The sequence below is a fragment of the Euphorbia lathyris genome, chromosome 6 (assembly GCF_963576675.1).
Source record: "Euphorbia lathyris chromosome 6, ddEupLath1.1, whole genome shotgun sequence".
In the NCBI taxonomy this organism is placed as follows: Eukaryota; Viridiplantae; Streptophyta; class Magnoliopsida; order Malpighiales; family Euphorbiaceae; genus Euphorbia; species Euphorbia lathyris.
In genome coordinates this window covers 56,933,410-56,946,779 of record NC_088915.1, presented here as the reverse complement: position 1 = coordinate 56,946,779, position 13,370 = coordinate 56,933,410, and the positions used below count along the sequence as shown (strand labels likewise).

At 38.4% G+C, this 13,370-nt stretch overlaps 1 protein-coding gene across 1 annotated transcript; it reads left to right on the top strand.

Moving 5' to 3' along the window:
* The first annotated feature begins 9,606 nt into the window (after positions 1 to 9,606).
* Positions 9,607 to 12,165, top strand: LOC136232192 (oxoglutarate-dependent flavonoid 7-O-demethylase 1-like). The gene is made up of 4 exons (XM_066021235.1): positions 9,607 to 9,882; positions 10,117 to 10,364; positions 11,311 to 11,635; positions 11,717 to 12,165. Exons 1-4 carry the CDS (start codon positions 9,637 to 9,639, stop codon positions 11,972 to 11,974), a joined length of 1,077 nt encoding a protein of 358 aa, XP_065877307.1. The 5' UTR covers positions 9,607 to 9,636; the 3' UTR covers positions 11,975 to 12,165.
* The last annotated feature ends 1,205 nt before the right edge of the window (positions 12,166 to 13,370 follow it).

Genomic DNA, 13,370 nt, shown 5'->3' with positions numbered 1-13,370 from the left:
AGATAAACAACAAGGAAACCAAAAGATAGTGTCAAACAATGTACTTTAGCAAACAAAGCAAACAAATTACATTTACTTCATAGTCTTCGCATATCATCAAACTACGAATTTGCAGTCTTCGCAGACTATAGATCTACGAATGTAATTATGTGTTTCAAGCTGACCCGTAGTCTTCGTAGATAGTTGATCCGTGAAGCTTTAAAGCTTCCGTAGTTTGCGATTTTGTGAAGCAAAATCACAAAGTTCGAAGCTATCTCGGGTTAACCAAAACTAACTTCAAACATAGAATTTTCAAATTTCTAACTTCAAAAACACAAAACTAACAAGTCCAAAGAGATTTATATATGTGAAATTAACACAATACTTACATGAAAAGTTTGGATCTTGGATTGATGAATGAAAATGAAGAATCTCAATCTAACTTCAAGAAAGGGAGAGAGAGAGAGAGACAAAGAGAGAGAGAGAGAGATAAAGAAGAAAGAGGAACAAGATGCTAAGTTGTTATATATATATGAAGGATATTGTGGGTAATTCATAATGAAACTTATATATGTAATTTGTTTCAAATCATAATATGTAAATGAGCCTCTAATTTGATACAATTTTATCATTTTCCCAATAAACCATTAAGATGACACTAACCTCTAATGATAATTAGAAAACTACATATGATATTGAATTTTTTTTTTTGATCTTAATGGAGGGGATGAAATCCCGGAGCACAACAAAAAACAAGCTAAGTGATACTAGTCATCCTAGGAAGACAAGTACCACAAATATCAGAAAATAAGATATCCAGGATGCCTGCAGGGGGAACCTCACACTCGTGAAGACCCAGAGGTAAACTTCCTGCGTAATTTGCCATCCAGTCCGCGGCACGATTACCTTCGCGGAGAATATGAATCAACCTAACCTCTTCCCAATCCTGTCTTAACAATCTTTGACACTCATCAATCAGCCAAAAGAACCTATGCTTATGATCCTTACCATTCTTCACCAAATCCACAACCACAAGCAAGTCCATTTCGAATACAACTCTACGAAAATGTCTATCCCAAGCAAACTTCAACCCGAAGTACAGCCCCCATAGCTCCGCAAGCACAGCACTGCAAATACCTAAGTTAACAGCGAACCCTCCTACCCAAACTCCATTGTCATTCCGAGCAATACCCCCTGCAGTCGCCGGACCCGGGGCTCCTTTACAAGCGCCATCACTATTCACCTTAATCCAGCCCTTCGACGGGGGCTTCCAACTAACCATGACAGTCCTTCTACTTCTATTTCTCATGCGCTGCTCATGTAAAAAGGCTTTCTGACATTCCCCATCTTTCCCATATATAAATTCCAGCTTATTTTGACAAACAGCAGTATCCGGATCGAACACCACCGAGCATCTCCACCGCCACAGCCACCAGATGGTGTAGACAAACACGGTACTCCAGCCTATACCACGCCAGTTCCCCTTTTTACTGAGACCAACTAACAGCCAATAACTAAGATCAATGCGGCAAAACTCAATACAATCCGCAGCAGGTATCAGGATCCGCCAAAGCCCCACAGCCTCACTGCAGTCCCTCAAAACGTGCAATAATGACTCCGACAAACCGCATGCTAAGCACACATCAGACTCGCTCAGATGTCTCGCCATCCAAACCGTATTAACCAAAATAGCTTCATACATTAGTAACCAAATAAAGTATTTCAATCTCTCCGGGATTTGCAAATTCCAAATCATCCTCCAATTCTTAGTATGCATCAAATCCCTCCCCTGGACTTGGGTTAAACTAAACGCAGATTTGACGCTAAACATACCTGAACTAGTGAGCCGCCACCTCTAAGAATCTTGCTGCTCGTCACCAGGAAAAACGACCATTGCTGCCAGATGAAGCAAAGTAGAGCTCGAAATCAGACCATGAAGCATCTCCCAATCCCAGCCCCTTCCCTCCTCCAATAGGAAGTTATAGATCTACCTCTAACAGTCTCAAGAATCACTGAAATACAATTTTCCTCAAGAGTGCTATCCCCCACCCATCTATCAGTCCAAAATTTCGTTGAAGTACCATTCCTGACGAGCCTTTCAAGCCCATGATTCAATAAAACTGAACCCTGCACAATGCTCTTCCAAACATGACTAGAATTTTTCTTAGCACGAATCTCCTTAAGATCAGACGTACCTCTCATATACCTATTCCTCAAAACTTGAACCCAAAGGGTTGAATCTTCAGTGATTAACCTCCAACCAAGCTTCGCCACCATAGCCAAATTAAACTCCCGCGTGGGGCGAATTCCCAAGCCACCCCAACATTTTGGCCGACACACAATGTCCCATCGGACAAGGTGAATTTTACGCCGGCTACCCACACTACCCCATAAAAATTGACGATTCAAACGATCCAAAAGGCGACACACATTTATCGGCATAATCGTCGTCTGCATAATGTAAGAAGGAATAGAGGAGGCAACAGAGCGAATCAGGGTGGTTCTACCAGCAAGTGATATGCAATGACTCTTCCACCCATTCAGCCTGTTCTGCACTCTATCCACTATGCTGAAAGTCACTGCGATCCACTCGTTTATGGAAGAGAAACACTCCCAGATACTTACCCAGGTTCTTAGTCGGTGCCACTTGCAACACCATGGAAATCCTAGAAGCAACCCACTCCGGAACATTAGAGGAGAATGAGACCCTCGATTTGGAGAAGCTAACACACTGCCCTGAAGCAAAACAAAAATTGTCCAGGACGCCTTTCATCGTGATGGCCTGATCTACCGACGCCTGCGCCATCAGTACGATATCATCAGCAAACATCAAATGAGAGAGCTTATGACCTCTTCTAGACACCTATATCGGCTTCCAGCTCCTATTCCCAATGGCATCACCAATAAGATGGCTCAGCCGCTCAATACAAAGCACAAACAAATAAGGGGATAGAGGATCCTCTTGACGAAGACCACGGTTCGGGCTGAACTCCTGAGACTCTTCTCCATTCCACAGAACTGACATACGTGGAGTGGAAACACAAGTCATAATCAAGTCCACCCAATGAGGAGGAATATTAAGAAGCACCAGCGTATCACAGAGGAAATCCCAATTAATGCGGTCATAAGCTTTCTCTAGATCAAGCTTAAGGATCATGACTCATGTTCTACCTGATCTTAGTTTAAGGGAATGCACAACCTCTTGCATAAGAATAACATTATCAGAAATCTGCCTACCCGGAACAAAACTACTCTGACATGGGACAATGATATACTGGAGGTGTTCTTTTAATCTCAGAACTAAGCATTTAGTGATGGCCTTATACATCACGTTACACAAGCTAATAGGCCGGAATTGGGTCAGGTTAACAAGATTGACCACTTTAGGAATAAGGGTAATCAGGGTTGTGTTCAAACCCTCCTCCAAAACTCCCGAATTAAGCACCTTCAGAGCACAAGTGCAAGCAGCGGGCCCAAGGATGTCCCAGAACTTCTGGTAGATAAAAGCCTGGAACCCATCTTTGTCAGGCCCTTTAAAAGGGGGCATAGCAAAAATTGCTCTCCTGACATCCTCAGTAAAAAAACAACCTGTTCAGACCATCAATGGCCGTAGCGTTCCAATTCGGAAAACTCTGACAAGTCCTAAGCTTTGGTCTACCCCTCACGTCATCCGTGTACACCCCCTGAAAGTAGCTAACTGCTAGCTGCTTCAAACGACTATCATCCCAAATCCATTGAACACAGGATTTCTGGAACCAAAGAAGTTTCTCCTGTAGAAGAACCGCCGACAACTCATTAGACAATCGTCTTTCCAGTTTAAACAGGCCTCCCTCATTAACCTGACATAACATTTTTTGAACACCATCAAGACGAGCCATAAGGCTTTTTCTTTCTATAAAAGATATTACCAAAAGTGCTAGAGATCCAATTCTGAAGACTAGAAGCCAAATGCTGGAGGCCCTTAACCAACCCATTCGACCCATCCTAGTTATCTCTAAGGACAACAGCGAAACGAGGGTGTTCAGCCCAAGCAGCCTGAAATCTAAACGGAGTGCGGCTATGCCTTGGGCTACCATCCATTACATCTATCAAAATAGGCGTGTGGTCAGAGTTGTGTCTCGGGAGATGCCGAACAATCTCATTAGGAAACAAATGCCTCCAGCCAGAATCACACAGATCCTGATCCAACCTATAGGCAACACGAGTGCGAGGGGAGCACCCGCGGAACCAAGTAAAAGAGGGCCAACAAACCCCACATCAATGAGCTAGAGAGAGTTAATCCAATTAGAAAAAGAAGCACAATGAGAAACAGAGACACTTGAGCCTCCTAATTTTTCCTCAGCGGATTTAATACAATTGAAGTCTCCTGCAATAACCCAGGGAAGTCTGACAGAGGACTTCACACTCACCATATCGGCCATAAACTGACTCTTAGCAGCGCCCTGGGGTCTTACGTAAATAGCAGTAAGCTCAAACTTAACTCCCTTTGAGCTACCAACCAGGATAGTGACACAGACATGAATAAACTGGTAATTTTTGTACTGAACATCAACTAGCACCTCAGCAGCATCCCAGAACATCCAAATCTCTCCCCTGAAGCCATCAGTTTCCACAATCTCCATAGAACTAAACCCCATACCTTTCCAAATTTGGCCAGCACGGGAGCCAGGAATCCTAGGTTCAAAAAGAACAACAATAGAAGGACGATGGGTCCTAATAAGATGAAACAGCGACCTCTGGAAGACCCTTCCTCCAGCGCCAAAGAAATTCCAAATAACAAAACGCATTAAAGGAAAAAACAAAAAAAGAAGCAAAGAGCACCAACAACGCTTATGTAGGGAGGTGCAACCTCTATTTCACAACTCCTTCCATGTTCTCTAACTCCCCAGATATCCTACCAGTAGCCAAACATTCACTTTGACTAGGATGGAGGCCGCTAGTCTGTCCCCCAGTATCCGACTGTAACCGAATCCGTTTATCTTTATTTTTCCTTGCATCAAAGCTAGTTGGAGCCAACTTCAAGGCCTTGTTAGCCTCATTCGACTCAGGATCAGCCAAGTCCCCAAAAGAGTTCTTACTCACAAAAGAGATGCTACTTGTAACCACATTCAACCTCTTCCCTTTCTTGTTTCGACTCGCAGCAGACTCATTTAGCCTTGAGCTAGCAAAGACCTTACTACCAATTTCCTTACTCTTGCCCCAATCCGAATGGACTCCCTCAAAGGGATTCACATCAACATTCCTAGGGTCAACAACAAGCGGCTTAGAAGGGACTCTGACACGAGAAGCTTGCTTCCTTCGGGGCACAGCCATCCAAGGTCCATACTCATGCTCCTCCCGACTTAAAATAGTAGCAGCGGGAATCAGAATTGACTCACTATTGTTTCCTTCAATCATATGGTCCATTATAGGCTTCTTAGTCTGCTCCATTGTATCATTCTCAGCTCGTGTCACTCTTGTGCACAAAACTTCATTGACACTAGGCCAGGAGCAAACCTGTCTAAGATGACCATAACGACCGCAGCCAGTACACACGGTATGTAAACCTTCATAGTCTACTCTCTGCTCCATCCTATCAAGATCAAAACAAGCAATAAGGGGTTTCAGCAGGTTAATCTCAACACAGACCCTTGCAAACTTACCACGATCAGCAAAGGCCGTGTTATCTTCGACCTTAATAGGCTTTCCAATAGCTTCGGCAATAGCCAAAAGAACATCTTGATTATAATAGAACAATGGTATTTGAGGGAACCTAAGCCACACAAGGGTAGATTCAATCAGGGAGCCTGAAGGAGAAAACGTGGGGGACCAGGTACGCACTGTCAGATAATTTTCTTGAACAATCCAAGGTCCATCCAGTATTACATGCTCTCTGTCCAAGGGGTCATCAAATTTAACAACATAAAAACCATTCCCAACTTCCATCATCTTAAAATTGGCAATCGGCTTCCACAAATCTGAAACCTTCTTGTGCAAGGCAATATATCCCAGCTTTCTCCCAAGCAGCTTAATGATTAGGGAACTATTCCATTGAGTTGTTAATTGTTGTTTCAGGGATGAGTCAAGTGATACCTTTGGGTAAAGGATTCGCCTCATCAACAGTAATCACCACTTTCCCATTCTCACGAAGGTTTTCACGAACCTTGGAATCACGTATCACTTCTTTATTCAGCAATAGGTCTCTCCAGTTCCTGCGTGGTGGCTCCGCACCAGGATTCAATCTCGACCACGAAGGTCCCTGTGGATCAGAAGAAAACGGATTCGGGGGGTCAGCCGGCGTCCGGCCAAAGACGGGCGACTGAAGGGTCTCCATTGGGAGATCGAACGACGATCACAAGGTTAATCGCCAAGAGGATTTATTACAAGATCCTATTATTTCTCCAAGATCCTATTTTTTCTCCAAGAGCTCTTTCCTTAAAGAAAGAAAGAAATAATTTTTTTTTTTCAAGATTACTACATATGATATTGATAATTCACAATTTAATTTCCCTTTCACTATAATTAAATAACAAGAAGAAATTAAGGTCCCCTCTAGGTTTAGGACGACGGAAGGAATTATAATAGGGTGGTTATTTTTTATTATTTTTTTGTTCCATGTAGTTAATATAGAGAGAGATTTAGGTAGGATTTAAAGTAAAATAGAAATTTACAGTTATTAATTAAAAATATTTATATTTTCCATTTTAAATCTTAAAAAGAATTTTCTTCTTATGTTTTTATATCAAAATTGTAATTTTTTATTTATTTATTAGTATAAAGAGAGATTTAGGTAGGATTTAAAGTAAAATAGAAATTTACAGTTATTAATTAAAAATATTTATATTTTCCATTTTAAATCTTAAAAAGAATTTTCTTCTTATGTTTTTATATCAAAATTGTAATTTTTTATTTATTTATTAGTTTATTTTAACTTAGGTAATCATTTCATTAAAAAAATGTATTATGCTTCTATGCATCTTGGTTTTTTTTATAAGATTTATCTCAGGTAATTTTCCTCCTAGAGATAGTTTTTTTTTTGGAAGAATGGAAGGCTAAGAATGGAAGGCTAAAGAGCCCAGGAAACAAAAAAAGGAAAACAAGCAGAAAACATAGAAGTGGGAGAGGAAGCCAGAGCTAAGTATCTAAGTTTGGAACCATTCTTGAAGAGGTTCGGCCGTGTCGATCCTCTGAAAGAATTTGCTGGAGGCCTGCAGGGGGCGTAACACACTCGTGGTGACCCAAGGCTAAGGTGCCTGCGAAATTTGCCAACCAGTGAGCTGCCTGATTTCCTTCCCTGTATACATGTTGGAACTTAACTTCCCAGTTTCTGTCCCGTAGTCCCCAACACTCCCGAACCAACCATCCTAAAAGGTGGCGGGTAGTCTTTGAATTATTCATAAGCGGTAGAACCAGATCCGAATCCATTTCCATTATGATCTTTCTATATCCCTTCTCCCAAGCCATACGGAGGCCAAAGAAGAGGCCCCAAAGCTCTGCTAGGAAAGGCGTACAAATGCCCAGGTTTACCATGAAACCGCCCTTCCATTCACTTGTGTCGTCGCGTATCAACCCTCCAGAAGCCGCAAGGCCCGGGTTGCCTTTACTAGCACCATCTGTGTTTATCTTGATCCAATCTCCATCAGGCGGCACCCATCTGATCATTCGCTCCACCCTTTGCCAATGTGGTGCGGTTTCTCTGCTATTGTAGGCTTTGTGGATTTCCTCGGCTCGTGATAAAACAAAGCCACTCGTCACTCTTGGGTTGCCCTCAGCGTTGAACACATGGTCATTCCTCCCTTTCCAGATCCACCATAGGCTCATGCTGAAAATAACACACCAAGGGATTCCACGTACAGCTCTTGTTGTGCTAATATTCAAATCAACCCAATCTGTTAAAATCATTCCATAGAACTGTGCACGGCTCTCTACTGGGATTACGAACTGCTGCCATATGTCCCTTGCTCAGCAACAGTCTCTTAAAGCGTGAAGCACGTTTTCCTCGCATCCGCACACGGTGCAGCTAGCATCAGCGGTCATGTGTCTGTTAGCTCTGTTTTTGTTTACTAAGACCGCATTCTGCCTTGTTAGCCAGATGAACACACGAACCCTTTCCGGGACCGGAATTCTCCAAATTACCCTCCATTTTGCAGCAGCAACAGCAGGGTTCGCGCCTTCGATAATCTGGTTCGGCTGACATAACTCATAGCCTGTTTTCATTGTATACTCGCCCGAATTCGATTCTCTCCAGTACCACGAGTCCAAGCCTGGCTCATCTGGGAACACCACATACGATGCCACACAGTTTCATTAGTGAGACTTTAGGGATTCACGAAGAGCTGATCTGGTTGAAAGATTTTTTTGATTTAGATTGTTGCATGGTGGAGTCAAGCGCTTATACCGTTCTGGATCATCTTCATCAGTCTTCTTTCGTTTTTCTTTATGGTCTTATTTTGGATGATTGTAAAAATCTCATTAACTCTTGTAATATCGTTGTTATCTTTTATGTTAGTTGCTCTGTGAATAAAGTTGCTTACTAACTAGCAAATGTAGCATATTCTATGTTAGAGTTTACATTTTGATATAAAGTTTTATTCTAAAATGTTTTGTATCATGATTCTTGTTAATGAAAGTTTTTCTTCATTTAAAAGCAATAGAATAAACATGTGCATAAGTACAATCTATACATTTTTTTTTGCACATGTTATATTTTGATTTTCAAGATTAAACAACTCATGTCACTATATCAAAAGATTTTCACCTTTACGAAGAAAGGGACAAGGGAAAAACCCTAGCGGTTAAGAAAACTCTCAAACTCTTCATCTAGATTTTGGAATTTTCTTGTGGCTAAACCGGAAGATAAGCTCTTTTTTACTTTTTCTTACTTTTCCTTTTTTAAATCAATCTACTACTATGATAGGTCTTATAGTTTCTATTTTATTTGAATTTTTTTTTTTGTATTTCTCCCTATATTGGTGGTCGTCTTCTTCCCTATATGAGTGGTTGTGGTTTGGCTCTCTACATTGGTTTTACCATTTTTCTTCATGAAAAAACAAAAAATGTTTTATCTATCATTACATAGACATGACTCATTGAAAGATTACGAAATCATTCATAGAGAAAAAGCCTCTACAACCTGATTCTGAGTGAAGTTTATTTCCCGCCGTTGTGACAACAGTTTCAAACACAATCTACTAATTGATTTGTCACGATCTATGACATTAAAGATGTAGATGTAGATTCAAACTCATCTGATTTGCTCTTGGATTGTAAATTTGTTGATTAAGATGTGTTGCCAATTTTTTTTACCAGAAATCGGTGGGTTTAATTTGAAAACTAAAAATTGGCAGTAGCTAGTTTAAAGTTGGTAGAATTTGTGGTTCCTATATATAATAAGTAAATACGTACAAATTGAAGCTAATTATCCATTCAACTCTTTCACATTCAGTTGAAATATTTCTGCAAAACTTGTCAGCAAAAATGGATTTCTTTTTTTTTTTGGTCAATGAATGATATTGATTGCCATTGAAAACTTAACCAGCTATTATATGGATATGGGGACAAACAGTTGATGTATAATAGTTGAGAGGTCATAAATGTAATTTAGCAAAAGAATACATCCTATCCTATCCTATAAAAGGGGCATATCCATTCTCTCTAGTAGTAGCAAATTAGAGCTATATGGCACAGTCTAAAATAGAAACAAAGTTGGGAAGCTCACTTCCAGTTCCCTGTGTTCAGGAACTGGTTCGTAAACCATTGATCCAAGTTCCTCCACAGTATGTCCGTCCTGATCTCGAACGTCAACTCCTTTCCGACTCTTCCAAACTTCAACTACCCGTTATCAATATGCAAAAATTGATTTCCGGCGATAATGATGAACTCAACAAGTTTGACAATGCTTGTAGAGAATGGGGTTTCTTTCAGGTATGTATAGTATAGGGCATATGGGGTGCCATTGCACTCTGTCTGTCTGTCTGTCGTTATTTTAGCCTAGACATCTAGTAGTAACATTCTCGATCAATGAAAATCATTTTGAATCCCACTGCATGTACATAAAAAAAAAATATAGATACATAAGTCGGTCTAAAATCTAAAATGACATTGCGCGTCTTATATATTATATATATACACGTGTTAACTTGTAGTGATATGGTGCAGGTGGTGAATCATGGGGCAAGGAAATCGGTAGTTGAAAGAATGAAGAGAGAGCTGGAAGAACTGTTTAATCTACCAATGGAAGAAAAGAAGAAGATGTGGCAGGAAGCAGGAAACATGGAAGGATTCGGACAACACTTTGTTGTGTCGGAAGAACAGAAGCTTGACTGGGCAGATCTTTTCTTCTTGGTTACACTTCCTACTCATATAAGGAAACCCCATATTTATTCTGCTCTCCCTTCCTCTTTCAGGTATATATAATAACATCACCCAATTTGTCACCAAAAAAAAAAAGAAAAAACAATTATCAATATTTTAGGATGAAAATTCAAATAAGTCTAAAATCTAACAGTTAATGACTAAATCATTAAGGTCGATATGAACACGACTGATATAATGAACACGACTGATAGTTCCACCTCTAAATAGAGGGTTAGAAAGAGTTAATACAAAAGGCTTAATAAAGGCCAATAAGTTATTTTTGAATAAAAGAATAATTAAATAAATAAGAGTATGTAAAGGTTTATGGGAGTTGCAAACTGTTAGAAAAATCAGTTTTGATCACATGCACCTTAATGATTATGTAGTATTTGGTCATTCACCGTTAGATTTAGATTTATTATAATCATCGGATGGAGATTCAAAACATTTTAAGTTTTATATTTAATAAGATTAGATGAATGATCAAATAGTCATTAAAGTGCACATGAACATGCATGAAATAATATTTTTTCAAGAATTTTCAAAAATTCACCGTAAAACACAAATAATAAATTTTTTTTCAAGAAAATAATAGAACCAACCATCGTATTTAATTCACAATTATTTTATATTTATCGTTATTTATTACAATATTATTTTATATATAACAACGCTTTGCCGATGTCACCTCGTAATGTAGACATGTATTATGTTTTATTTTATTTATCTTCATTTATAGTTTCTGTTTGTTTTTTATTTTTTAAATATTTAAATTGTCTTGCATTTCATAATTTGCAAGATGTTTTTTTTATTTTCCTTTTTAATAAATGATATTGATTATGTAATAAACAAACATCATTTTGAACACAACCCTCTAATATCTTTTCAATTCTTAATATTTTAAATTGGGAGCGTTTAGAAAGATATAAATTATTATTGGCATTCCAGTACCCTTGTCTCCGAAAGTCTCGTTTTAACTTGGTTAAGTGTATGCAGAGAGGGCGTGGAAGCGTACTCGGAAGAATTAGGAAATCTGGCAAAGAGAATACTTGAACAAATGGGGAAAGCACTTGGTATAGATTCAAATGATATAAAAGAGAATTATGAACAAGGATTTCAATCAATGAGAATGAATTACTATCCACCATGCCCACAACCAGACCAAGTTATAGGCCTTAACCCTCATTCTGATGCTGGAGGACTCACCATTCTTCTCCATGTCAATGAAATTGAAGGCCTCCAGATCAAAAAAGATGGCAATTGGATTCCCGTTAAACCTCTCCCGCATGCTTTTGTCATTAACATTGGCGACAGTTTGGAGGTAGGTACTCCGTCACCAATTCTATATATAGAAGATCCATTTAAAAGGTGTCTAACGAGTTTTTTTTTTTTTCTTTGACAGATAATGACGAATGGAATATATCCGAGTATAGAGCATCGGGCAACAGTGAACTCAAAGAAAGAAAGGCTTTCAATAGCAACATTCTATAGCCCACGATTAGATGGAAAGGTAGGACCTGCACCAAGCCTAATCACTCCACAAAACCCGGCCAAGTTTACAACAATGATGGCTGCTGACTTCTATAAGGGCTTTTTTGCTCGTGAACTCCGAGGAAAGTCATACCTTGAAGTTGCTAGGATTCTGGACCATCCACGTTAACAAGAAAATTGGATGCTAACTTTGTTGGTGGGATGTCATTTTCTTTTTTTCCGTTTCCTCGCTTTCAATAAAAAAAAAACCAGGAATTGAATCCTAATAATAAAAGTTTGTAGAAAATAGAAATCGATCAATGTATCATGAAATAAGTTTCTGATCAGCTCTAATAAGTTTGGACAATGTTGTTACAAGTATGTTTTGTGACTCATCATAACTTCATATCAACAACTGAATGAATATCATTAGTATGAGCTTTTGCAATACTATAATTATATTGGTTTATCTCGGTTAATTGTATTTTTTCTATATTAGGAATAGTAGTGGAATGGATATTTTGTAGAGGTGGTAAAATGATACACGATCCGATTACACGATACGGATTTTTAGTGGTAGCGTTGAGCTTAATAGGTAATGAGTCATTTTTGGGTTGACACGAAACTGACACGTAAATTTTTGGGTTGGGTTAGTGTTGATATGTAAACTCGAAAACGACACGAAATGACACGGATATTGAAAATTATTGTTATATTCTTTCGTTTTTTTATGTCACTTTATTAATAAAGATAATAAAATTATAATTATTAATTGCAAATATTGATTTGAATTTCTTAAATTGTTATAAACAAATTACATGACCTATTACATGATATTATTGAACTTTTCGATAATTAGTGTTAACATACTAATCTAAAAATGATATAAAATGTTTAAAAACAGTACCATATCTTCTTATACTTTTAAGAGTTATTATTAATATATATGCATAACAAAATTATATGTAACCCGAAAACATGACACAAAATCGACACTAACCCGAACAGGTTAACACGACTTTGACACGAAAGTTTTTGGGCTGGGTTTGGTTTACTCTTTTTGACACAAATCCAAAATGATACGACACGAATACGACTCGAACACGATAATTTTCAGGTCTAATATTTTGGGTGTTAAATTCACGTCAATTTTAATGGGATTATACGAATTCAATATATTAATAATATGTAATGAGTATCTCTACCAAAAAAAAAAAATATATGTAATGAGTATCCATAGTTCTATCTAATGAAGATATTTTTTTAGGGTAAATTTCAAATAAGACCTCTGTGGTTTCACTAATTTTCAGATAAATGACTGTGATTTACTTTTTCTCAAAGCAAGGACCGAGATTTTTAACTTTAGCAAAATAAGGACTTTTTCGATTGATACTATTAAAATCACCATTGACGACTTCCAAAATGACATATTTTAAGAACTACTAATATTCTAAGCAACTTTAATTCTTCAACTTTTTTATTTTGAGATTATTTAGATGATGTTTGGTAAAGAGAGAGAAAGTTAATGTTTAGAGAGAGAAAGTTCCAAAAAAGATGATTTTCGAAAATGAAAAATGTAGTTCCAT